The 27919-nt window shown below is 34.7% G+C and overlaps 1 protein-coding gene across 2 annotated transcripts; it reads right to left on the minus strand.

The window, feature by feature from the left end:
• Positions 1 to 7570: 7570 nt before the first annotated feature.
• Positions 7571 to 27681, minus strand: CALB1 (calbindin 1). 2 transcript variants are annotated; one of them, XM_059043587.2, is made up of 11 exons: positions 27396 to 27681; positions 26969 to 27045; positions 23045 to 23119; positions 15675 to 15758; positions 15506 to 15562; positions 12231 to 12308; positions 9689 to 9744; positions 9560 to 9599; positions 9377 to 9430; positions 8160 to 8231; positions 7571 to 7812 (listed from the first exon to the last, which is right to left on the minus strand). In XM_059043587.2, exons 1-11 carry the CDS (start codon positions 27472 to 27474, stop codon positions 7699 to 7701), a joined length of 786 nt encoding a protein of 261 aa, XP_058899570.1. In that variant the 5' UTR covers positions 27475 to 27681; the 3' UTR covers positions 7571 to 7698. The 2 variants fall into 2 exon arrangements, with proteins under 2 accessions (XP_058899570.1, XP_066873194.1); XM_067017093.1 differs by lacking the exon at positions 23045 to 23119.
• Between the last annotated feature and the right edge of the window lie 238 nt (positions 27682 to 27919).

The following is a 27919-nucleotide window of genomic DNA, read 5'->3' on the forward strand; positions in this document are numbered from 1 at the left end:
TTGGTACTGAGAATAAAACATGAATAATCTACAGCCTTTGCCCTCTTAAAATTCATTATCTAGCAGGATAGATAGACCTGTAAATAATTATTTATGATTCCTTGTTAACTATTCCAGCAGTGTTAAAGTGTGGAGGAGGAAGTAATTCAATCTGTCTCCAGAGTTTAGAGAAAGTGACACCTAGGAGATAGCATTCCATCTCAGCTTTTAAAGTATATATTCTCTATGAATTTATGGTTACTGGGGAGTGGGGAGGTGAGGAGGGATAGACTGGGAGTTTCAGATTAACATGTACACATTGTGATATTTAGGATGGATAGCCAGCAGGGACCTTCTGTATAGCACAGGGAACTCTGCTCAATATTCTGTAATAACCTAAATGGGAAAAGACTTTGAAAAAGAATAGAAAAAAATTTTTAAATAAATTGTTGTTATAAAAAATGAAGTGTACTGGAATAGAAAATGCTAAAAAAGAATAAAGTATAGGGCTTCCCTGGTGGCGCAGTGGTTGAGAATCCGCCTGCCGATGCAGGAGACACGGGTTCGTGCCCTGGTCCGGGAAGATCCCACATGCCGTGGAGCAACTAAGCCCTTGAGCCATGGCCGCTAGGCCTGTGCGTCCGGAGCCTGTGCTCCACAACGGGAGAGGCCACAACAGTGAGAGGCCCGCATACCGCAAAAAAAAAAAAAAAAAAAAAAAAAAGAATAAAGTATATATTCTCGTGTAGAGAAGATGAACAAAGCTCATAAAATATTTTTATATATAATTTCATTTCATTCCATATTTGGTTTGACTAATTTGTCATCCTAAGAATTGAATAATAAGAAAGCTACAGTCTCAAGTGTATATAGCTATAATTTTGAGTTTATATTAAAAAAAAGTATTTTGCTTTCATAGGAATCACTCATTACATGCTCACTAGACTGACTTTCCCCATTGCCTGAAGTACCAAGAGAGGGGACTGGCTTCTATCTTACCTCCTCTGAATAGATCTGCAAAGGAATCTAGTTTTCCTGTTTGAATTTATATGCTGTAAGCCTGATATGCAAATCCTTATTACATTGACAGTTAATTTCGTGCATAAGTTACATTAAATTGTGTACATAAATAGTTTAGAATGAGTGGCCTTGACATTTCCAATAATTTTGCCTTTCACTGGGGTACCATACCCAGTCTCCATTTTACCTTTAACACTAACCATAGTTTTCCTCTCTTCTATCTACATCTTTCTTCTTTATTTTTAAATTATCAGTACTCTTGTGGTGTAGGGAAAAAAAGTGCCAGTAGTTATATAAATTACCTTTTGTAAGTTTCATCACTTATTTTCTTCATGATAAAATTCAGGATTATAATATCTGCTTCACAGTGTTGTTATGAGGATTAAGTAAGATGAAACAATTAAAAACACCATGTAAATGTAAAGCACACAAATGAAAGACAAGAGGCCCTCCTGTTTTTCTACTCTGATTTTTAAGACATGATTATCATAGAAAATGTGAGAGTACAAAAGAATAAAAAATTTTAAAACTAACTTCCTAAAGAAAACTTCTATTAATACTTTGGTATATTTATTTTCAACGTTTTGCCTTTTTTCATTTAATTTTTTTTTTTTTTTTAAATGGTACGCGGGCCTTTCACTGTTGTGGTCTCTCCGTTGCGGAGCACAGTCTCCGGACGCGCAGGCTCAGCAGCCATGGCTCGCAGGCCCAGCCGCTCCGCGGTATGTGGGATCTTCCTGGACCGGGGCACGAACCCGTGTCTCCTGCATTGGCAGGCAAATTCTCAACCACTGCGCCACAAGGGAAACCCTCATTTAATTTTTATTTTTTATGAAACTAATTTGCTTATATAATTTATATAGGGAAGAGTACTACTGCAATCTCTGCTCCAAAGCTATCTTCCCATGTAACTATCTTCAGCTCTTTTAACCATTTTTTTGGTTTGTTTTTTGGTTTTTTTCTTGAATATACATTCTTCCCCATCCACTAATTCTACCAATATAACTATATCCCTATTTTTGGTTAAATTTATATTCAGTGTTTACATTTTTATAACTTTATTAATATTGCTTTTTCCTCAATGTTTTCTTAACTTCCCTACTTCTTTTTAACAGTTGAGATTATAAGTCAGATCCTGTTTCTCATAAATAAAAGATTTTTAAATATTTCATTGTTTATATGTATCATACTTTGATTTTTTATTCTTAGAATTAGTTTAAAAATTTTTTTCAGTATAGTATAAAAAACTGTGATGAATATCTTTATGCATAAAACATTTTTAGAGTTTGGAATTTTTTTCTCCTGATAGATTTCTGGGAGTAATATTATTAGTCAAAATTATGAAGCTTTTAAAGACCCTTGATACACATTTCCAAATTGTTATTCCTGAGATTTGTATGGGTTTAAAAAACCCTGAGCTATGTGTGCTAGTGCCAATTTCAACAAATACCTACCAACATGGGGTAGTTTCACTTTCAAATTATTTGCCAATTTCATAAGTAAAAATTGATAGCTCCTTCAAACATGTATTTATTTAATCATTAGTGATAATACTTTTCTATACTTAATGAATGTCCTGTTTGTCTTTTTACCTCTTAATGGAGTATCATAAAAATTTTGACTTGTCTGAGTTTGTATACAAATTTTTCTTCCATTAACCATCTCTTAGAGTTTGCTTCATTATTGTATGTTATTACAAATGATGAATGAAGAAGCAAAGCTTGCAAGCATGGCAGGGAGGACCAGAAAAGAGATCATGGTAATATGATTTGATTGAAATTTCTTCCTAAGAAAAATTTCTTAGGAAGTCTGAAAGAGAAACAAACATTATTATTGTCACTATATTTTATGACACAACACCTTTGGGCTGTAACCATTATCAATGTTTTACTGTAAGAATTATGACTTTGTCACACTACTTAGTAACTTCTCTAAGAGTCCTGCTTCTAATGTGTTAACAGAAGAGTTAATACTCAGAAAATTAAAGTGAGGATTATTGGTAACAATATCACTCATCTTAGAATTAATGTATGAAGACATCCCCAGGAAATGTTTCAGGTAAGGAGTAACAGCTATTGTTACTTTGTTCTTGTGGAAAACTAAAGCAGTGAGAATTTAAGTGACTTTGAATAATAGAATTTTAGAGCTGGAAAAGTCTTAGAAGATAGTACTCTCAACCCCTTCATTTTATAGTTAAGGGAACTGAGGCTCAAGGAAGTTGTGACTTGGCCAGGGTCATATAATTAGTCAAGCTCATGTCTCCTGCTCAACTGGACCAGTTTCTTGGGATCATAATTTAAACAAAGAGACAATAATAGGATCTTTATGAGATATAGTTCTATTGCAAAATCCTCTTCAAAGGAAAAAAGCCCATTAATTTTTTTTTTGGGGGGGTGTTCTTGATCAATTTTATTTTGTTGTAATTGAACATAAAAATATTTATTAGACTTTCATAAATTCATTCTCAACCTCAATGCCTTTAATTTTCTTCTAAGGTCTTACATTTCTCAATTGTACAGTAAAATAATCCTTGGGTTTGGAGACAGAAAAATGGCGCTTAGTATGAAACCTCAGCCCCTTAACACTACATAGGTGATCTTGCCTGCTCTACCTTATACACACTTTCCCCTCACACAGGCTCTGTCACAAACAGCTTTCTTTCTTTTCCTTAGGATTGTTCAACCTAGGGCCTTTGCACTGGCTGCTTATTTGTCCTATGAATGTACTTTTCCTTATCTTTATATGGCTGGCTTCTTCAGAGAGCCTTCCCTATATCCCTATTTGCACACCATTAATTTTTTAAAACTTTTAAGTGACCTATGGTTTCTAAAAGTACTCAAATCGTGAATTTTCACAAAGTGAATATGCTTTTATATCCGCTAACCAGGTAAGAAACAAAATATCACCAGGAATCCAGAAACCTTGCTTATGTCCCCCATCATGACTCCCTTTCTCTCCCTAAAACTAACCACTATCTTGACTTGTAACCTCTAAGCTAAGCTGCTTTTGAAGTTTATATAAGTAGAATTACACAACATGTATTCTTCTAATTGCTGGCTTTTATCTGTGTAGCAATTGCTTATGCATTCTCATTGTTACATAACATTCCACTGTACCACAATTTATTTGTTCTGCTATTGGTGGACATTAGGTTGTTTCTAGTTTGGGCTATGTCAAATACAATGCTGCTGTGAACATTTTTTTTGGTGAAGATAAAACAGAGAAGTGAAATTGCAGGATTGTGAAGTGTGCATATGTTCAAATTTAGTAGATACCGCCAAATAGCTTTTTGAAGTCTTCACAATCTCCCATCAAGCAGTGTGTAAAAATTTCCATTTCCACATACTCATCAATACTTAGCATTCAAAAATCTCTTTAACTTTAGCCTCTCTGATGAGTGCATGGTAGTATTTCATTTATTTTAATTTGTATTTCTCTTGATTACTAATAAAGTTGATTAGTTTTTATTTTGGATATTTAGATATCATTTTATTTGTGAAATGCCCATTCAACTTTCTTATATATTGTTGTGTTATATATAAACATTATTTTTAGGAATAATGTTTATATATTTTGGATATGTACCTCTGTCAGTGTTACAAATTGTTGGTGGAGGTCATCGAGAGGACGTGATTGCAGGTCGACCCAAGAGCTGAATCCAGTCTTGTCCCTCCCTCCCTCGTTCTGGAATGTAGATTTGAGCCACCGTTACCACAGCCAGAGCTATTTCAAGGAAGTACCTTTGAGTGAGTAAGGTGCTTTTGAGACCATCTGGATTGAACTCATGACTGAACACAGTGTAAAGGCTCTAGAAACTTTAAGATTCTGGTGCGCAGGTGTAGAGATCTACTCATTTTACACCCAAGCCGAACGTTGTACATAGGTTTCCTTGCTTATTGAACCTGCCACCTACCAATCTGGAGTGGTCTGACTCTTTCTTAGGTCTCTCCTTGTCCTCCATGTACCGGGGCCAGTTTCAGATTTCACCTGGGAAACTCTCAAGGTTGTAAGCCAACATAAATATCTTCTCACATTATGATGTTTGGTTTTTCAAACTACAAACAAATTTACTCTCTTAATAGAATATTTTGGGGAACAGAGTTCTTAATTTTAATGGAGTCCAATTTTTCAATCTGTTTTTTCATAATTGGTTAAGGAATTTTTCCATGCATGAGGTATTAGAGATACTCTCTTGTTGTTGTCTGCATATACTTCCCATTTATATTTAATAATATACTTGGAATGAATTTTGTGATATGAGGTAGGCATTATATGAGCTATCTTACATTTGCCCTTTCAGATTCATCTTCCATTCTTCATTCTGTTCTCTGCTCCAGGGGGCTGGCCTGTCACTTATATGTAATTGTGACTGATTTAGCTGAGTTATAAGAATTTCTTTTCCTGGTAGTGCTCGGTAGTTAAAGTCCACCATGATAGGCCAGGTGTTGGATTCGTGGTCATTATTACTATGAGCACTCTAAGAAGTTCCCTCAAATATACTCCTATCGACTTTTTCTTGTTGCTTTTCTTTATTTTTCCATGCTATTATTGTAAGAGTACCAAACCTGGTCTAGTTATGGTGTATACTTTGTAATGGATAGTTGTTTTCCTACAGATGAAATGTAGGAAAATTCTGTATATTCTTTCTATTCCTCTGGAGAACATCTTTCATACAGAAATATTTGATTATGTCTGTTGGGCAAAGAGCTACAAGTATTTGGATTTTTTGAGATTTCTTTCTAAATCTTAATGTCAGAGACAAATATTAATTCAATGAGGCATGCAATGATGCACTGAGTCAGGCAGGTTTACATTTATTTAGATTTCCTAGGCTGTAATAATTTCAGTAACCTACATTTCCCCTGAATTGATCATGGGCTATGTATTCACTGACTTTTTTTTTTTTTTTTTTTTTTGCGGTATGCGGGCCTCTCACTGCTGTGGCCTCTCCCGTTGCAGAGCAAAGGCTCCGGACGCGCAGGCCTAGCGGCCATGGCTCACGGGCTCAGTTGCTCCGCGGCATGTGGGATCTTCCCGGACCAGGGCACGAACCCGTGACCCCTGCATCGGCAGGCGGACTCTCAACCACTGCGCCACCAGGGAAGCCCTTCACTGACTTTTTGAGGAAGAAAACAAATTACAAGATTATTAGAGTTATTTTCCTTTTTATTTATTCTTAGTAGTTAAATTCAGCCTAAGGTCAGTGCTTCATTTACACATTAGAAGCAAAGCCAGTCTACTACTGCCATCATATGAGAAATTGTATTTTTTGGCAATCTCTTTTCTGTTCATTCTTGGGGGAAAGAGATACCTCACTTTTTTGTTATTTATATGAATTGAGAAAATCAGTGCAGAATTTATAGAATGGGGACATTCAAAGTGACCCAGAACCATTAACTCTTTGGCAGTAACTTTATAAATTTCAAAGAGACACATCTCTCATAGTTCCCTGCTTCACATCAAAAAATGAGAAATCGCCAACCATAACATGTCAACTATAACCAGTATAGTATATTCTAGCTACAAATATATGAAACTGCGACTTGGATGTGGGTCAAAAGAATGTTTTCACCCTTGCTACATAAGATAAATGATTGCATTTCTCTTGAGATGTTCTTTTTAACTCATTTGAAACTATTCGCAGATAGAAATAGAACTATTTTGAATGCTGATCTCAATATGAAATATAGAATTCACAGAATACACAAAATTATTGATATAACATTCAACAATCAGGGTGCTATGAATTTTAAATTAAAATTCAATTAGGTAGTAAAAATAGACTTGTTGTACCTAGAAAAAAAATATTTTCAGAGGCAGCAGTTACCCTTGGTGGAAATGAACAGTTCTACATTAAAAGAAAATCCAGGAAGAATGCAAACTAAACACCAGGATACCTGATATATATAATTTAATCAGATAGTACATAGACTATGACATAAAAACAGCAATTTACTAGAATAATTATAGTCTGCAACACATGAAAACAGTTTAGAAAATGGGTTAAGGTCATATTCTTTGACAGTAGACTCGTTGGAAATACAAATGTAGAATAAGACAGATTTATGCATCGTCTGGTGCTGCCTTTCCTTGTCATCAAATCAACTTGAACCAATAGATTGGTGTGGATTCAAGCAATAGGTGTGTTGTTGATTAATTGACTAAATCTTGCCTAGTGAGTCTGTTAACGTCATAGAGCCACAGTTAACTAACTATTGATTGATATTTTAGATGCAAAAGCACATTTCTTCTAATTGGAAACACAGCTTAGAACTACTTTGTGGGGCAGACTTACAATTGTCTGAAATAAGAATGCTTGGCTTGTTATGTATAATTCTTCTATTCAGTGACAAATATGCATTTACATATCAGAGACTAGGATTTTAGAGATTAATCCTGGTGGAATTTTTAGGGAAATCTTGTCTAACTATATTTATGGAAGCAAGAATATGTTAGATTTTTTTTTAATTGGGTGTATTGACTGGCCTAAGCATAGACATTCTCCTTTTCAAATGTACAAAAAATGTACATTACAAAGAGTATAGAAACAAACTGAAAAGAGTGTGCCACACATCCTGGATAATTATCTATATGCAGTTAAATTTACAGATACAAAACAAAATACAGCCTACTCCCTTATAGTGCACAGTTATTTTTTAGATACAATGTACTGCTAGTAAGTGGTCATGGGCATCAACTCTAGTTGTCCCCAGCAGAGAGAATAAGAGCAAGATCCGTTCGGTACAGCTTCCCTCCATCCGATAAAGCCATTATGCTTTTCTTGTATGTTGGAATATTATTAATATCCAGATCCTATATAGAACATAGAATGTATTATATTCCAGTTAAACATGAAAGTGAATTAACCACTGTCAAGTGATAAAATGTGAGACAAAACTGCTTGTTACATCAATCCATCAAGAAAAGAGCTGGATTAAATTCTTAAACAAATGTGGATAAATCACAAGGTTGTTTTTGAAATCTATTTATCACAGTTAAACACTGATTAAGGCCAGTACCAAATCAGGTTAAGAACTGAAATCTACTTCTGCTCCTCTATAAATTTTTAAAGTAGATTCTCCAAAATGGATGTGAGGTTGCTTCTACATGGATCCATCAATTCTGCTTAAGAAGTAAGTGTGGCAAGGTAACTGGATTACCTGTTTATTCTTCTCACATAGATCCTTCAGTAAAGCATCCAGTTCATTTTCATCTATGTATCCATTGCCATCCTAAGGGAGGAGTAATAAAACAGTATATAAGCAAACATCCATAATAATGAAGAATGTAGTAAATTGGAAATAATTGAAATCCTCAGAAAATCTTCCTACTGCAAACTTGGCAGATATTCTAACCTCTTAGGTCAGACTCTCAAATTTTTAACTGCTCCAAAGTTCCAAAATAGATATGAATTCCCTCTCATTCAGCATCTTATATTTGTAAAATGCTTTGAAATTTTCAAAGTGATTTCACATTTAACATTTCATTTTGTGTTAACAATATCACCACCTCCTGTTGAAGTAAGTAATTAATCACAAATATTTTCATATGAGTGAGGACATAGGCTTGGGGAAGCTATATTACTGGCTTGATGTCACATCAGGCAGTGGAAAGGCTGTACTAGAGCCCGCAGAGGACTGATTTGGTCCAGGAGTAGAGAAATTAGAAGAAACAAAGCATGTTAACTAGTGACATCATACACAACCTTTCCTCACACACATGATCTTACCATATACTTAATGGGAGGATTCTGCTGGATATTTTCATCTAGCTTAATCCTCATTCTACCCTGCAAAGTGAATATTATTATCTCTTGGTTACAAATGAGGAAACTGAGGATCAGAGGAGTTTGGTATCTTATTCAAAGCCTCACAGGAGATAAATTGTTGCAGGGGATTTGAATCAAAGTTGTCTAATTTGGGATATAACATAACTCATTTCCTATGACAAGAATAAATTGGCTGAGTAATTTTAAATTTATTTATTTTTGGCTGTGTTGGGTTTTCATTTCTGTGCGAGGGCTTTCTCTAGTTGCGGCAAGCGGGGGGCCACTCTTCATCGCGGTGCGAGGGCATCTCACTATCATGGCCTCTCTTGTTGTGGAGCACAGGCTCCAGAAGCACAGGCTCAGTAGTTGTGGCTCACGGGCCTAGTTGCTCCGTGGCATGTGGGATCCTCCCAGACCAGGGCTCGAACCCGTGTCCCCTGCATTGGCAGGCAGATTCTCAACCACTGTGCCACCAGGGAAGTCCCTTGGCTGAGTAATTTTAATAGCTCATGTTTCTTTTAATATAACCTTGAGTTTCAGGTTAACCCTTCCTGAGCATTTTCCAAATTTTTCTAAAGAATCAAATTATAGATAAGAAAAATTTTTTACCTGATCATATAACTCAAAAGCTTTATTGAACTCTTTCCCACACATTTTGACTCCCTAAATGATAGAGAAGAGAGCAAATATTAAAATGCAACTATTATATTCCATCGTGTTTCCCTTGGCAAATATCCCACATTCTAACCTTTCAAGAAAAATATTATTTATGGTAGAGAAAAAGAGAAATACCTGAAATTTAAGAAGAAAATTCTCCTGCACTGGCAGTAACCTTTTGAGAGAAAAGCATTATATTAATATATTAGATTTTTGACAAGGATCAGCTTTTTATAATAATATTTGCATAGTTCCTAAACTCACCTGGCCATCTCAGTTAATTCCAGCTTCCCATCATTATTTGAGTCAAACAATTTCAGCTGAAAGACAGAATGCATTACTGTAGCCATTGAAGAATTATTTATTGCATTAAGGAGAAGAAAATTCAAAATAAAGCAGTTTGAGTTATCAATTACCTATATAGACAGCAGAATTCTAGAAACTAGCATCTATTAAACTTTCAGTGCAAAATTTCTATTCTATGACCTGTGTCAATTGCCAAAATTTATCAGAACAATACAGAATAGAGTAATAGTAATCTTAGGCTAGGCTTCTGGAACATAATCATTTATTTTTCTTGCAAATATGTGTTTATATGTATCAAGATGTGGGAGAGATGGTGTTTGGCAGTACATAGCACATCCTGAAACTTTCCAAGTAATAGTATGAAAATTAATATTTAATTTGTTTCTCTCTTTTAGAGCATCAAAGAGTACAATCAGAATAAGCAGATAATATGAATAAATACTCAGAGAATAAATTTTTGAGTAAGTTTGAATTGTTTTATTTTGCCTTGGGTACTAGGTACTCAATAAAGCTCCTTACCCCCCCGTTGCACTTATATACACGTCATATACCAAGACATAGCCAGGTATAAACACATTCATACCCATATTTGGGAAGCATTCACATTTTAGAAAGTTGCAACTACTGTTCTAATATTTTATATAGAAGGACTACATATAAAATAAAATATATAAAATATGTGAAAAAGTGGCATTATTTTTGTTTTTAAAGAAAGGAATGGGATCATAAAGGATACAGGTTTGGTGAGGTCTCTTTAGGGAAAAAAAGAAGGGCATTCTGTGGTTTGAGATGTTCTAAGAATCCTTTGTAGGAGGTAGATTTTTTCAGGATCCGATACTGATGCAACATTTTATAGTCCATTGACTATAAAAGTTCTAAATCGTCACAGTGTCTACCAAGATACTGGACACCAGATCACACAGTTTAGTGTCCACAGGGAAATATTTCCCTACAAATATATTTAAATTTTAATTAGTTCTTGATTAATCTGCTTCCTGGATTTAAGCTTGTTTATGACATTTAACCAGATAGGCCAGGCCAATTCAACAGGGGGAAAACTCCCATCTGAGTGGTTTTAAAAAGGCTGCTTCAAATTTCTACTTGGAAAGGAGTCTTTAAGTAGGCATCCTTTAAGACTGGCACAAAACACAAAATTGATAAATGTAGGTTATTGTCCATTTCCCAAAAGTTATTCAGAGTGTAGATCTGCCCATTGTAACACGTGTATGTTAGTGCTGTGGTAAGTGGCAATGTAATGAGGAATTAAAGAGGATACTTCCTTACAGTGAAAACTTTTTTGATTGTTTTGAAACTAAAGATTAGTCCCACTTTATAATAAATATTACTGTATAATGAATAGGGCAATAGTAAAGTTCTAGTGGTTTTTTTTCCCCACATAAAAGTAGGCTGACAGGCTGAAAGTAAACCTCAGTTACATCAAATATGATCAAACTCTTTATAAAATTATTTCTTAGGAAAAAATTCTTACTCCTTTATTGGTCTAAAATAACATAATTGTTATAATAGGCACTTATGTTTTATAAGTTATTTATTTATATCAATGAGGTAAGAATTCACTGTACATTTATAGTATTTAAAGTGTGTATAAATATATGTACTGATCTGGATAATTTAATACTGTCTAAATTTCAAAAATTAAACAATTAAAATAATGTTGCAAAAATACTGGGCCATGGCTTAATCAGTTTGGCAGAGGCTTTTTCCTCATAGTCCTAATGCTGTGAATCAAAATGAACAAACTTTACCCACTTGGAAATTAATTAACTTCATGGGCACTGTATTATTTTATCTGGAATTTTATAAATTTATTTGTTCATTCATTTTTCAAACATTAAGTACTTATGTGTAAAGCAATTTTCTTCACTCTATTATCAATATTCTAAAATAGTTCTTGGTTATACTATTTACCATAGCATCAAGCTCAGGGTATATTTGGATTTTCTCACCCAAAGCACCAAGACAATATTCCAAACTAACAAGAATCAAAAGAAAGAAGGAGGAAATATCCATTTTTAGTCACTCAATGAATAAAGTAGCCAGAAGTTTTCTTTAAACTCTAACAAAATCAATGATTTCCTAAGACATGATAAAAATGGATTCAGAATCTCTATAATAAATGAGTTTTTGGTAATATAATTTATATATCTATAATGTAACTTACATATATATGTGATATAATTACACTGGCTTGTAAGAAAAACAAGTGATATTTTGATAGATGAAAATTACCTACCTCCACAAGAAAGGAAATGCTCATATGCTGAGCCTTAAAGCCAGCCTTACAATACACTTGTAGCATTCAGCCTTACAAGGTATAAGCATCCATAAGTATTTCACTTTTGAAGTGAAATGATACCTATGTGCATGTGATGCCCACACCGTGGGTTGTTTATTTCATCCTGTGTAGACTTGGGAATTAGCCAGAACACAGTAATATTTCATAGGTTCTTGGCTGTAGTCTTTTCAAGATCAGTCTTACCATTAGGTCTGTATACTCAGCTAGTTTTTTATCATCAACAGTCTTGTTTGCTTTTTCCAGCAGGTCCTTTAGAAAGTTCTGTTAAGACAAAAAAGTCAGATAAATTTCATCAATAACAAACAATCTGCTTTCATTTCAGCCTGCCTTGAAATGGAACACCCCAGGAATACAAAGGAAGTCTCTTGAGGGTAGAACCGGGTAATGGGAGGAGCTTAGAAGGGAGGTACTCTTGGCGTTCCAGCAGTTCTCTTTGACTGAAAACTGATCTGTCACAGTCTGTGCTATGCCATGCTTTTATGATTTCAATTAAAGAAGTATCTGGATTGTGCACCATGTAGGAATCAGAGTAAAAACTTGTAAAACCAGCCAGCCCAATGGATGCATTTCTACCTAATGGTATCTTCACAAATACTCATGTAACTCTTCTCCAAGAAACAAGAAACACAAGGGACCCCCTTAAACCTTTGTAAGATATGTGAACAATTATCAATAAAGAAGGTGGAGACCAACCCTTAATTTCAAGTGCATTTTCTGCCCTAACAAGCTGTATTTCCACATCAGTTTATAGCCAGTATGAAGTACTTTTCACCAGAGGGCTTTTAGGCTTGATGCAGTACAAAGTACCTTGGTTAGAATGTTTCAGCTGACTGTTCAAACTAAAACAGTTGGCTGCAGATGTTACCTAATCTTTGAAGGATATATGAATCACATCAAAGTAGAGATTAATGTGGGAAGGATGAAAAAAGATGATTATTAATTTGACAGTTGAAGTTTAGGAGTGAATTTAATATTTTTACCAGAGAAATAAATTAAATCTTTACAAAATCTTGCCATATAAATGACAGTGTAAGTGCTTAATATAAAAGTCTTTCATTTTGTCCAGTGCGGTTCATTTGCATCTTCTTTATTTGTTCAGAAAATGAATTAATGCAATTATGAAAAACTGAGCAGATATTATGTTCAGACATTATTGAAGGATTGGGTTTCTTCAGTTTTGCAGTTGTTTATCTCCCTCCCAGATTTTCTAGCTCTGCTGGGCTGATTTAACTTCATTATTTTCAAGGAAGGAGACCTTTTTCTTGGTTTGATAAATTTAATTTCACCTCAAACATTCCACTTCAAATTCAAAGTAAAGCATGGAAAATTCAAAGTTATCTGTTGGGGGGTGAATTTTACTTTTGAACCATATGAGGCTTTTGTCAGAGACTAATTGGGTTAAAAATCCTCATCAGAGACTAAAATGGTGGTCACAAAAATAGCCTGGGAGAAACCTCGGGATGCTGAGATTCAAAGTCGTGTCTGAGAGCAAGCAATGTTTTACTCTATTACGGATCTTAAAATTAGCTTTCTTGAAAGATCCATTAAAAAAGAATGCCAACTTATCTTCAAAATTCCCCAGAGAGGAGTACTTCTATTTAGAATCTCTTCTGAGAATAAAATTTAGAATAAAGAAGGCCAGTATTGGAAATGAGCTAAAGTTTCATTATGAACTTGAAATAATTTTTAAAAGAATTTTTTTTGGTCCAATAGAATAAAAACACAATAGTTTAACTGTCACCTTGTGGGTAACCTTGTGGGTTGCTGAGTTGTAAATTTGTGAAAGACATTGTTTTTGGTGATTTCACATGAAAAATCTTTACATTTCTAAGTGTTTTTATTTTTTAAGATGTTATTACTAGTATTTTCCTTTCTTATAAATTTTTTAAGAAATTAAAAAAAAATTATTTTTTTGGCTGTGCCACGAGGCATGTGGGATCTTAGTTCCCCTACCAAGGATTGAACCTGTGCCCCCTACAGTGGAAGCATGAAGTCTTAACCACTGGAGGGCCAGGGAAGTCCCTGTAAGTGTTTTTAGTTAAATATGTTTTAACAATTTTGCAGTGGTACAAATATATGTAACTCAAACCATGTTAAACTATGACCAGGAAACTGTGTTTGATATTCATGTTTCCCTACATAATAGCAGAAGAGGTAGCTCTTGATGACTGAAGCTTGAAAATGTTTGGCCTTGTGGGGAAAAAACCCATTATTATCATTATCAGATATTCTGTGTCCAAAACCAGGTTCTCTTCCCAGGCAGCTGTGTACTCTAAAAAGTATCTAATCTCTCTGAATTTCAGTTTCTCTGTTTGTATAATGGGAATTATAATACCTCCTTGTAACTTTTCTGTGAGGATTAAATGTTAAAATATATTTTAGGCATCTAGTACTATGCCTGCCACATAGTAGGTGCTCAATAATTGTTAATTTGCTTCCCTTTTAGTCACTCTATACCATGAAGATAGAGAAAATAGAGTCTTCTAGGCTGAGAAGTATTGAGGTCAATTTAAAGAAATGAGAGAAAGATGCTTCTATATTTCTGAAGGCTAGTAAATTATTGAGTTCATGAATAATATAATTTATACTGTGCCTGTATTTCACAAAATCTTCCATGTGCAACATCTTACTTGATCTTCACAATAAATCTGAAAGGAAGGTATTATTACCCCCACATAAAAGATGAAAAAAATCAGGCAGAATGATACAGAGATTTGTCCAGAGGTAAGATTTGATTTCAGACCTCTTTGCCTTTTCCTTCATATCTTCTTCCTCCCCCCACTAGCTCTTATATACATCTGTGAGATATGAATTGATAAATTCATTTTCAAAGTTGCAGTTTTTCGTAAGTTTGATTATATTAGGACTTTGTTTTTATTGCTGTTACTGAGAGGCAGTAAGCTAGGGGTCTTGGAAACAGATGAGTTTAAAGATCACAGTTCTATGTCTTATTTCTGTGTAGCCTTCAGTACATCACTTAACTTCTCTTAAATTTTTCCTCACTGGGGTAATACTAATCTCAAAGAACTCACGTGAAGATTAAATGTGTGTAAAGCACCTGGTATACAGTAGGTGTCCAATAATTGTTTATCTTGAAAGAGAAATCTATTTATATAGTTGTTTCATTTATAAAATAAAATGCCAAATTTTAATGAAAATAACCAACTTATTTGGCTTAGTATATCATTATCTATCATCTATCTATCTATCTATCTATCAGCTACCTCATATAACAATTTGTATACACCACAGAAAATGTTAATTTTACATTGCTAAACAGAATTTCAAGAAGTACTTGAAGTCTCTTTTTTGATCTGGTTCTTTATTAACAATTGGAAGAGTGGGTGAAAATATGCCATTGCTCAACATTAGTTTCTTTCATGGGAGGTTTTTTAAAAAGCTACAAAGTTCATAATTATATTTGACAGGAAAAAACTTACATGTTTTTACTTGCTTACCTTAAGCTCCTCAGTTTCTATGAAGCCACTGTGATCAGTATCATATTTTCTCCATGTCTGTAAATTATTTTGGATAAGGAAAAACAAATATATTTTTTAAAAAGGCAACCATTTTCCTATTTTAAGTAGCTTTCTGAAAACATCACTCAGTGACAGAGCTTTCTTATACCTTCATGAATTCCTCACAGGACTTCAGCTGTTGGCAACGAAAGAGCAGCAGGAAGTTCTCTTCTGTGGGTAATATATGAGCCAACTAGAAAAGATTTTAAAAGTTGTTGTAAGGAGCTTGAAAGCAAGTCTCTCACATTTCCTGCTCTTAGGTTTTCTTAACATAATTTTATTACCTAGAAAATTAGGAAAGGAAAAACATTATAATCGATTTTCCCTTTCTGATACTTTGCCCCTACAAAGTGCCATTGTGTTTTCCAGTGCTTGGGTGTCCTTGAGTGACTGGTTCTCTGGTCTGGGAGATGACCACAGCAAGCATGCATAGGAAGCTCAGGTAGGGATTATTTGACCAATTCTCATCTGCTAGACATAGAAGCAGACTCATCCTGGTGGCTTGACCCCTTCATCTTTTCTGTGCCACAGATCTGGTCTTGTTCCTCTCAGGGCACACAGAATGGCACACATAGAGCCATACATTTCATGTAGAATAAAAGAAACTATGAGAAATATGAATGCAGTGGAAAGGATAGAAGGAAAAAATGCAGTCCCAAGTCTGAGGAGAAAGCTTATTAAGAGATGCAAAGGAAGGGAAACTCAAGACAATTGTAAGACAGTGGAAAGAGAGATGGAAAAGACAATTCACAATGAACAGTGGAAATTGACCAGTAATAGGGAATATCAGTTCTCAACTTTTTGGTTTCTGCTAAAAGAACATCTGCTACTTGAGTCCAGGGCTTGAATTCTATTCGATGATCTCCATTTAGTGACCCTATGACATTTCTCCTTAGCTCTCATTTCGTAACTTCAATGCTCTTTTTTTTTTTTTTTTTTTTTTCCAGGAAAGAAGGACTCCAGATCCCATTTTAAGATGAATATAATCTATCTATTGTGTGCAGGAAGGGAGGGAGCTGGATTGATGGCCTCACTGAAGGTATGGGTTCTATTTCTGGCTCAGCTGCTAATTAGCTGTGGTCCCCAGCAAATCCCTCAGCCATTTCTGGAACTTAGCACCCTCGTCACTAAAATAAGGAGTTGAAATAGAAACCAGTGTCTCTTAAATGTATTGGGTTCAAAATGACTTTGAGAATCTGTTAGAATCTCTACATCTTCACCGTTAAAGAATGAAACTACAACACTATATTTCATCTAATTTCCAGAAGCTGATGAATCCCCTGAAGTATGGGCATGAACCCTCATCTCTGGATTTTACACCAAGAATCTACAGTCTATGTTCACTATTAGTGAACATTAAGAAATCATCTTTTGTGTGTTTTTTGTTTTGTTTCTGCTTTTTGGTGGTTTTCTGTCTTGGCCACACCATGTGGTTTGTGGGATCTTAGTTCCCAGACCAGGGATTGAATCCAGATCCTTGTCAATGAGAATGCCTAATCCTAACCACTGGATGGCTAGGGAATTCCCTAGCCATCTTTTTCAAGGTGTGTTTCACAATGCATATGAATTAATATTCAAGTTTCAGAGCAGGTGCAGTAACTCTCCAGCTGTTGACTCTAAGACCATATCTACAAAGTACCTGAGGTCTTTTATAGAAGCTGTTAAGTAGGGCTGCTTTTGTCTCTGTTGCTAAGTCACTGTTGTCCATAGTAGTATCCAGTACTAACTGTTCCAGGATTATTGGTGATTTCTTAGTTCTTGGGCTGCCTACCTGATTTTTTATAAACTCAAAACTTTATTATGGGTTGGAGAAGAGAGTGGAGAAAAGCAAGGGAATAAGTGGCAGGCAGATAACTGTGGCTGCCACGGGAGAATCTCTCAAAGCTTCATTTATGAAGCTTGTCGCTTGTTGCTTGTCACTGAGAGTGGGGAAGCAAAAATTTCTACTTGCCTGTCTTCCCTATCAGTCTATATACATCTTGAGGAAAGGGTCTGTGTCTTAATTACTGTTTCTTTGCCTGGCACCTGCAAAAAATTCAGTAAATATTTTACTCAACCAATGAATGAAGGCAATTGACTATCTAGGGTCAGCATAGGCTTCCAATAAATGGAAATAAAGTTCTTTTGGAGATAATTCAAATAACTTATTACTGAGTTTTGGATAGGGGTTGGGGTGGTCACTGTGATATGACACCCAGAGCTCTTTTTAGGTGTTAGGAGTGTTGCTATGGTCTCAACTGCCAGGTCTCTTTGGGAGATTACCTGGGCTGAAGAGAGCTATGTTCCCCAAGGAAGCTGAATTCTATGACTGATGCATATGGGGATATAAAACCTAGCCCTCTCACTGAAAACTTGGGACATCTCTGAAGGGTCATCCCAGTTCAGAGTTCACTGTAGGGTCAACTGAGCCCAAAGTCTCCCTCTGCCCATCCCTGTTCTTTTCATTTACCTTCCACAGGTATTAATCCCAAGAACACTTCCTAATAAACTTCGTCATTGCTTTTCTTCAACTCAGATATGCTCCCCAAGGAACTCAACCTGTCCCATGACAGGGATCTTTACCATCTGTCTTCTATTCCTAGGAATAAAATGGAGCCCTTGCCTGTGTTTTGGAGTAGGTTGAAATCCCTTGCTATGGCTCATGTGGCTATGATTCAGAACCTACTAGGCACTGTGCTGGATGCTGCAGATTCGTAGTCACCGATAGTAAGAACTTTACAGGGAGGCAGATAATTTCAAAAAAAGTTTTTTTCAGACAATTTCAAAGCAACATGCTAGGTGCTGGGAGAGTACACATGAAGTAACTTTACTAGAAATATAAGTGACTGAGCTATATCTTTTAAAACACACAAGAGACATAACTTTTGAAGACAATCTTAATGCATGTTAGCTCCCTTCAACACATATTAGTAAAACATTCACTTTTTTGGTTTGGGAACCAAAGAAATATTTTTCTAGCCAATAAGAAGTGAGTCCAGGAAACCTGGAAATTTAACAGGCAAATAATCTTTTTGTACAAATTAAAGACTGGTGGAATTTAATAATTTGAATTTGACAAGTTATAAAAATGGGAAAAAGATTGACATTCAGAAAAATGGTGTAGATTTTCCAATGAAATATTTTTATTTTTGATAATAATAGCAAATACATTTATTGAGTTTTTCCAGTGTGCCAGAGTTTATCTATTTGTTTGACATGTATTATCACATTTGTTGTTGATACTCATATGTCACCCCTGTTCACAGCCAAGGAAACAGAGACTCAGAGAAGATAAATGGCCTGCTATCACATAGCTTATAGTTGGAGCCACATTTGAAATCAGACAGTCTGACTTTTTTGATTTTGAGACCTTGTCCTTTAACCATCACTCTCCATTAAAATCTTCAGTCAAAAAGTTTTCTTAATAAACTGTTTTTAAAAATCTATCCAGAATGAAGTTTTAAATCAGACTTTATTGTCAGTCATTTTCCCAAATTCTGAAGTAGAAAAGTAGCCTGCTATAAAAAAATTACATTTACTATGGTTAAACTCACATGCTCAAATCCCACTATGGCTGAAAAGAAGGAAAGTCTAGAGAAGTGTCTGCTTCCCTGGGAGGGTTATTATAGTTTTAGGATTAAAATAGCTTATAAATCTATTTTTCCAGTGGATGCACTGACCTGGACAAAGAGACACAATAGACTGGAGAGGTTGGTAGTTTCCCACATAGTTCCCAAGGGATCAGGTGAAAAGTTTGCAGATTTGACATCCAGCTAAAGGAAATATCTATACTTAATGTGAGCACCAGAGAAGAAATTTCTATCTGTTAAATCATTCAGTCTCTCTCTTTAACTATTTTAATCAGTATTCTCTGCAATAGAGCTATTAGTCTGAATAAATTTGGAACATTTTGACTGTTATGGTATTTGTTAAATTATCTCAGAATTTCAGTGCTCCTGTTTTGAGTTTGTATCAACAATCTCTTTATTACCGAACTGTATTTGTGTGAATTTTAAAATCTCTTTGGAGACATAAAATTGAAAAGTTCACAAGAAAGCATATCTGTACATTACCTTTCTTTTTACATGTTTTTACATGTCTAGGTAGCAAAAGCATGTTGTTGGAAAGTGTCAGTCAACTTCATTAGAACAGAAGTTTGAAAATTAACCACTATATTTTCTGATCTTTTGAATGACACATTTCAAATACAGCCAAGTCAATTTGGCCTGTTTCCACGAGGAAAGTAGACTGCCACTTAAATACCATTTGATTTACTTTGATTAGATTTTGATGAGCCCATGTGTACATCTGCTAAGTGGGCAAAACAAGCAAATCTAACACCTTTTCCCTTTGAACACCAAAGTGATGGTGTACTGATGTGAGTACATGGGAGTAAGTAAACTATTATATATTTTGGAAAACCTGGGTTTTTCCATTCCTTCATAGCTGACTGAGATTTGTGTATTTGTATTCCTTGTTATATATAGTATTTCTTAGCAAGTGATATATAAGTTGGAAAACAGAAAGGATGAAGTTTATTTAATACAACTTGCTGGTGACACTAGAGGGCACATTACAAATTCAGGCATTCCCCACTCTCCCTTTCTCCATTTTGTACATGTAATCTGTAGCTTTCAATTTCTTTTTTACAATGATTTTTTCAGAACCTCTCCTTTTTCTTGTCCCTCCGGCTTAACCAGGCTAAGTACAATCAACATGTATATGAACTACAGCAGCAATCTCTTCCCTGTTCTCCCATTCTCTCATTCTCACTTCTCCAAGTACTCACCCTCCCCACTTCCTTCTGTGTGTTGGCTGATAACTCAGATTAATGAAAAGAATTCTGGAATCAGAGTCAGACATATGCCTGTATAAATGTTCTGTCACTCCCTGCCATTGGGATCTTGGACACATCATTCAACCTTTCTGGGATTCAGTTTCTTTATCCTTAAAATGAGAAATCTTGGCTAGTTTTTCCCACAGGTCCCATATGACAAAAAGTTCCCTGTCCTGGAATACTTAAACTTTCTAATTAATTCTTATGTGTCTCACTTCTCTCCCTTTAAACTCTTTCAGCTTCCACTGATCTGAAAGTTCTTCCCAAATTATGTTTCAAGCAGTTTGGTCAAATAACTTCTCTATACTTTGTGCATCCCTGTTAAAACAGGCTAAATTTAAGCCTTGCCATAAGTAATCAATGAACTGAAGCTTGAAAATATTTTCTTTTAATGCAGAAAATATATGCATTATTAATTGTAAAAAAAGGCTGAGTAATTTAAAGGAAAATGGCTGAAATTCTATTGAAGTCACATGTTTCCTCAACTATAAATTAGATGCTCATTTTATATTTGTATTTATTTTATTTTGTTATAATGAGCATCAAATGAGATCACATATTTGAAAACACTCTATAAATTGTGTAATGTATACAAATAAATGAATATTCTTTTTCTTACTGTTATTGCTAGAAAAAGTTCCTCAAGTCTTCATTTCAGTCTTCATTAACTTCTTCATCCACTTCTGTTACCTATCTATCTTTCCTCATACAGAAATCTTCTCTTTCCTATAATAGTTTCTTTTCTCAAACTTCTGGGGAAATTTCTTGCATCAAACCTCTGGAAAATGTATCTGCTAGTGACTCCTAGTCTCCCATCCAAATTAGACCTCAAATAATGCTTCATAAATGATTATACCATATCATACACAGTAAAATATAGATTCAAAACAGATTCACCCATCTTATCCTTTTAAAAATGTAGAATCCATGTGAATCAGATCCATGCTTTTTGTGCTACTGTTACAACCCAGTATCACTGAAGAAATTAAAATAAATAGTTGAGCCCACTGGAGTTCTTAAAGGAGAAATACTTTAAATACAAGATGATGGTTTTTCCTCTGCTAGAATTATAAAGTATGCCAAACTCTGAAATAGCCACATCTATAATTTCACTGGTTTAGAATTTCCACTAGTTTTGAATAATTAGATTTATGTCATCTCATTTATGTTCATTTCAAAGTTATTTTCTTATCCTTGATGATTCATATCTTGATTAGTTGGCCTCTATGTCAGTCTATAAGTCCCATTACTATTAATTTATCTATTTATATAGTAATGAGTTACACATGGGCAAAGGGGAAAGTGTATACTCCAGGGAAATATTTTAATTACAAAGATAATAATAGTATGCTCTTCCTTAACTCTATTTGTAGTAGCTGTTTAAAAATAAGTGTATTTCACATTGACATCACAGGTGTCCTATAAGATCAATTATTTGAAAACCAGGTTAGTTCTCTGAATCAAAGGTAAATTACGACTAAATGTTGTTGACAGCCAGAATACTTCACAATTTAATACATTAAGAACATTATATAAAGAACATAATTATGCCTGTATTTGGTATATTTTAAAATATGACCTTATTAATTTTTCTAGACAAAGTTGTTCACTCAACTTCTCTAATGGGTTGCAGAGATAAAGAAAGTAGCTGAGACACTGGATTTTTTAAAAGTAGAAGTAAGGGAAGCAACAGCTGTTTCACAAATCTGAGAATGTTGACGAATTAATGTATAGTCAAAGTTTTGCCTCCTTGATTCATAGACAAAAAAAAAAGTTATCCTCAATAGGAAAAGTCATTGTCAAAAGATAAGATTTGATGCCAAGAGTTTTAACTCTTAAAGACTCAAAAGAAATCTGTACCTATAACACATCATAACATATTCACTGACTTTAGCTAAGTTCTTATGTTTTTATAAGGTCAACTGCTAATCTAAAATGGAATTTCAGAAACCAGCATGCAGCTTTTTGCCATGATATCATTTAGGGATTGCAAATACTTTATTTTATATTCTAACAGAAAAGTCTACACTGTTAAACAATAAGAAATACCAATGAACCATGTACTTGGTTGGTGTTTTATTGAACTGAATCTGGGTAATGTAATAGGATGAGTACTCATCCAGAAGTTGGGGACTTGAGCCTCTAACTGCACCAGTGCCAGCAAACAGTTAACATAGTCAAAGACAAATCTTTTCACTTCTCCAGGTCTTAGTTTCATAATGTATTAAATTTCAGGTTTGGATTATGTAAATTCTTAGGTTTCTTTCATTTCTGAGCAGTTCTTGATTTTATATTTTTGAACAAAAGATAATATGTTACTTAAGTAAAATAAACCTCTTGGAACAGGTCTTGCCATATCATGGTTGAGTTGAATACAACTCCAAAAACTCATTTATTAAAACTATATGAGGGCTTCCCTGGTGGCGCAGTGGTTGAGAGTCCGCCTGCCGATGCAGGAGACACGGGTTCGTGCCCTGGTCCGGGAGGATCCCACATGCCGCGGAGCGGCTAAGCCCGTGAGCCATGGCCGCTGGGCCTGCGCGTCCGGAGCCTGTGCTCCGCGGCGGGAGAGGCCACAGCAGTGAGAGGCCCGCATACCGCAAAAAAAAAAAAAAAAAAAAAAAAAAAAAAAACTATATGAGAAGAATGCATAAGTTCCTTACCTCTACAATTCCTATTTTTCCATCATCTTTTTGCCCATACTGATCCACAAAAGTTTTCATCTCAGGTGATAACTCCTAAAATTATAAAAAAGCAGGTAAGAAGTTTTTTTTTTAAAAAAAAAAACCCAAACAAACAGTATGCTTGTGATGGTGTAATAACTTGTTGCAAAGAAAAACTGGAATTAGAACCATTCAGAATTATGCATACTGATTAACCATTTTCAAGAAAATGAAGATACAAGTGATACACAGTTTTTTACTGGTTTCAAATGACTTATTATTATTTCTGAATCAATCACTATGATTCATCTTCTATTATTAGTTTTCAGAATATGTTATCCTTTGAGAATGTAGTCAGAATCATTCAGTTCATAACATTTAGTGAATTTAAATATAATGATCACTGTGAAAGTACTTTAACATTGCTTGCTTCAGGAAAGATTATTTTATATTGCTGCACTAATTGCCCTATAGCATTTTCTTTATTATAACATGTTTTATCCACAGAAGTTAAAAATATGTGTTTTCAGATAAGCAAATAATGTGAATGTTCAAGAGAAACTCATTTGTAAGCAAGGAATGTTTCCATCATGGAAGTAGTTGGAAACATTCTTTGCTTACAAATTAAAAATCAGAAAAATATGTGTCAGATTAAAAAAAAAATAACTTGACCAATTTGCACTTTCATTAGAGACAGACACTACTGATGACCTTATTTTGGTCACTGACTGTATATGCTTAAGATCTTTGACTCCAAGAGTAATTTAGGAAGCAGTTTTCCACTGTTTCCTTGTTTCCATTCTTTTTTCCAAGACGATGTTCTCTCTCTCATTTAGTTATGTACATAAGACATGTTTAAGAGTGACAAAGTGAATGCTTTCATCTCATTTGACTTAGTTTTTTCAATGTATTCTATTGCTTACATAATATCTTAACATATTGCCAGATTAGAGAGCTCTGAACTGTAAACTAGTAACCCGAACATAGAACTAGTATTCAAGAAGTTGGATTTATACCCTTGGGTCTTCAACATAGCCCATTTAAAATAGCCCTCTTGCATTAACTGAAGTCTATGTAAAATAGGTCAGCCCTTATGAGTGTCCTATTCTGTGTCCTTGGAAAAGTAAATTAAGGTCTCAGTTTTTATCATAACTAACAAGATAATGATATTATCTATCACACACATTTGCTCTAGGGATATAATTTGATGGCTATATTGAGGCTGAATATTATTATTACTAGTGTTACAAAGTCCTGCTTTGTTAAAAGTAAATATCTTTAGTAGAACTGAGGTAACAAATAGTAATTAAGCAATTTAAAATAGACTTTAAAAACTCTTCCATTATGGATTAATTTCAACTTGTATTTATTAAAGTTTATTTACTTTATTACAGTAACAATTGTAAGAAAGTGAAAGTGGCAATAGTGTGACTATCAGTTGTTACATTCTTTACACATACCTTAAAGTAACAAAAAAATGTAAACTTAAAATAGTGTATACCTCTAGTCCAAATTTATGTTTTAAACAGTGTAAAACATAATGATATTGATAATAATAATAACAAATTAAAGCTTTATAAAAAATAACTGCAAACTTAAAACCTATGTTTAGTGACAAATGGTAGCTCTGAAAGTAGACTGGGTTGTTATATTTCATTAATGTTATATTCACCTATAGTTAATATTATTGAAATTTTTGAAATTTCACATTATTAATATGATAAGCCAAACAATGTTTCCATTAATACAGTAAAATCTGTTATCCTATTGCTAGAAATGCAAAGAAACTGGGTTTATAATGTCAACCTTTAAGTTCTAAAAAAAGAAAAGAAAAAATATAAAAGTAGATTTAGTACAATGGGGTCAGTAGTGAAATATTTGTCTACTACATGAACCTCTCAATCCATATCTTGATTTAGATTTTAACTATTCAAAGCCTATATTGCATAATTCACAAAATATTCAATAATCAATGTATTAAGCAACTTGATATAATCCTGTACCTGTGCTCAAATTTGGTATAATAATCTAATAATTACAGCTCCAATATTCTAAAATTGGAAGCTTAGCAGTAGAAAAAAATAATTAAGATCTAAAATCTTTAAAACTCTAACATGAAGTCACTGTTTGCAAAAAGTATAAATATTAAAATGGGAAGAGGAAAAGAAGTATCGGAAAACATGTAAAGAGTTTCTAAATGAAAATAAATATTAAAATTACTTCCAGAACAATTAAAATATAATCACTTAGCTGCTGGAAGCATCTTTCAAGGTTTTAATGAGAAATTTTATGGCAAGTAAGATTTTCCAACCAGATTTTTAAATATTTATATTTTTAAATATGGAAGAAAATGTTTTATTAGTCAAAGATACATAGAGCTATAATGATAATATTGCATGAATTTATTTACATGGTAATGTATAAGGTGGAGGAAGGGGATGGAGAAAGTGTATAAAACATTTTCAATTTTATTTGATCTCATCCTATTATACTTTCAAATTTATGTAATATTAAATCTGGGTAAAACAAAACCCAGGGTGTATCTGGTTTTAAATCAATTTGATTTAAATCATTGGATTTTAGCAATTGATAGTTTTTTAATGCTTCATAATATATTTTAGTGTTCTCTGGGATTCTTTTGAATATGTTGTACAGAGATGTGTATCACACAATTTTCAATTTAGATAGAACAAAAAGGGAACTATTAGTAAATTGTATGTACAGATATATATATATAATATATGTATACTATTATATATATAAAACTCAATGCTAGACGTGGTGATCTGCTAAAGGATTCACACACAACTATATTTTCCTCTAAAGATATATATATGTATAGTCTATAATGTAAAATCTCTAATGATAGTCAAAAAGACCAAAGATTTGTAACATCTCTCTAGCCCAAATCCAACATTGCCTTCTGAAATGCAGTCTTACATAAACCCCAATAGATAGTAATATTCTTAACCTATTTCCCTCTATGTAATCATCTCATCTATGTTTTAAAGCTGGCATATTTTATTTTTATGCTGACAATATCTATTCTTAACATGTTAATTTATGCCTAAAGGAAGTCATTCATAATTAGTAAAAATTGTCATTTGTTTAATTAACTAATGGCTTAAATTACAAATATAGCTTATTTTCAAAACACCACTAATTGCTTCTCATTAGAGTATCACTTTGCTTGTTTAAAATATGTGAAGTTCTTATAATTACTTTTTACATCTCTAACTTTTGGTTTTCTCCTTCTCAACAGAAATGGATCCCCTTTTTGCTAAATTCCTTGCTCATTGTTATGTTGCAAAGTTGTACAACTTTCCCCCAGAGAGGGAGGTCAAGACAGGACATTTTCTCATCACTCCAACCACATCAACATTACAAGAATAATAATTGGCAATAGAATAAGAGATCCATAATCTGCAGATTTGTTTCCTGACCACCAAGGGGCAGAAATGTATTTCTACCCACTTACAGGCTGTTAAAGAGAAGTTAAAAATTACCTAACTGAACTCAATTGAAGAGGTGGTGATCTGCTAAAAGATCTCGCCCACACTTTCCTTTTAAGCACTATTAAAGAAAGTACAAGCATAGAATCTGTATTTTAAAAGCTCTGATTTCATATTGTAAGGTTTTTTCCCTTTAAGGAATTTCTCTGTCTCTGTCTCTCTCTCCCTCTCTCTCCCTCTCTCTTTCTCTCTCTCTCCCTCTCCTTTCTCTCCCCCTCTCCCCCTTCCCCTTCCCCCTCTCCCTCTCCCTCTCCCTCCACAATTTGGAAAGGCGCTCTTTCTCCCCTTCTCAGTAAATAAATGTTTACATTCCTGGAAACCGTTTGATTTCGCTGGCTGTTTATGAGAATGCTAGAATATCTATTTATTTAAGGGCGAAGGTCCTTTAACTCCTTTGCAAACTTCAACCTACCAATCCAGCCTTCTTCCGCGCTTGCTGGAGCTCCTGAATCAAGTTCTGAAGCTCTTTTCCTTCCAGGTAACCACTTCCTGTAAAGACAAAGAGGCACCCAGGTGTCAGACATCTCGTTCTGAGTTTCTTCCCCATTCAATTTCCACAACAGCTATCTTTCTACTTTGGGGGGCAGGGTCCATCAATCCCCCCCTTTTTTTATGAGCACCATTCTTGAAGAACAAAACTTTACGGTTTTGGGATAACATAGAAACAATACATAAACTTTAAAGTTAATGGTTGGCCGCCAAATGGAGAGAGAAGATTAGGGAGGTGGGGGAAGAAGTAAAGAAAAGAAATGAGGGATAATCAGATCAGGAGCCTCAAGGAAGGGGAAAAGGAGGGAAAGGGCATGGACAATGTTCTTCAAAAGAGAGAAGAAAATCACCGTCAGCGTCGAAATGAAGCCAGATCTCAAAGAACTCTGAGGCTGTGATCAGGGATGACTGCAGGTGGGATTCTGCCATTGTATAGCGGAGCGTGTGTCTGCGTGGAATATGTGTCTGTGAGTATGTCAGGGCGAAAGTGGGGTGAGAACCTCAGGGTGTGTGTGTGTGTGTGTGTGTGTGTGTGTGTGTGTGTGTGTGTGTGTGTGTGTGTGTGTGTGTGTGTGAGTAAAGAAGAAATCCTGGGCTGCTGGAGGAAGAGCAGGGCGCAGGCGCTGCCAGGCGCTGTCCTCGGTGCTGCTCAGCTCTGGCGTTCCTCCGGAGTTCTCTCTCCACAGCCGGCACCCAGTTCTCAGTATTTATCTTGACAGTCGAACCGGGCCACGCCTCCTCTTGCCTCCCATTCCTCAATCCCGCCTCTTGCTCGCACCAACCTTCTTACCCTCCCTTCCAGTTTTCTCCTCTCCTCCCAGGAAAGCTAGTTGGAGCAGTAGTTTTGAAGCGTAGAAAGCAGCGGGTGATGGGA

The sequence above is a fragment of the Kogia breviceps genome, chromosome 17, assembly GCF_026419965.1.
Source record: "Kogia breviceps isolate mKogBre1 chromosome 17, mKogBre1 haplotype 1, whole genome shotgun sequence".
Lineage (NCBI taxonomy): Eukaryota > Metazoa > Chordata > Mammalia > Artiodactyla > Physeteridae > Kogia > Kogia breviceps.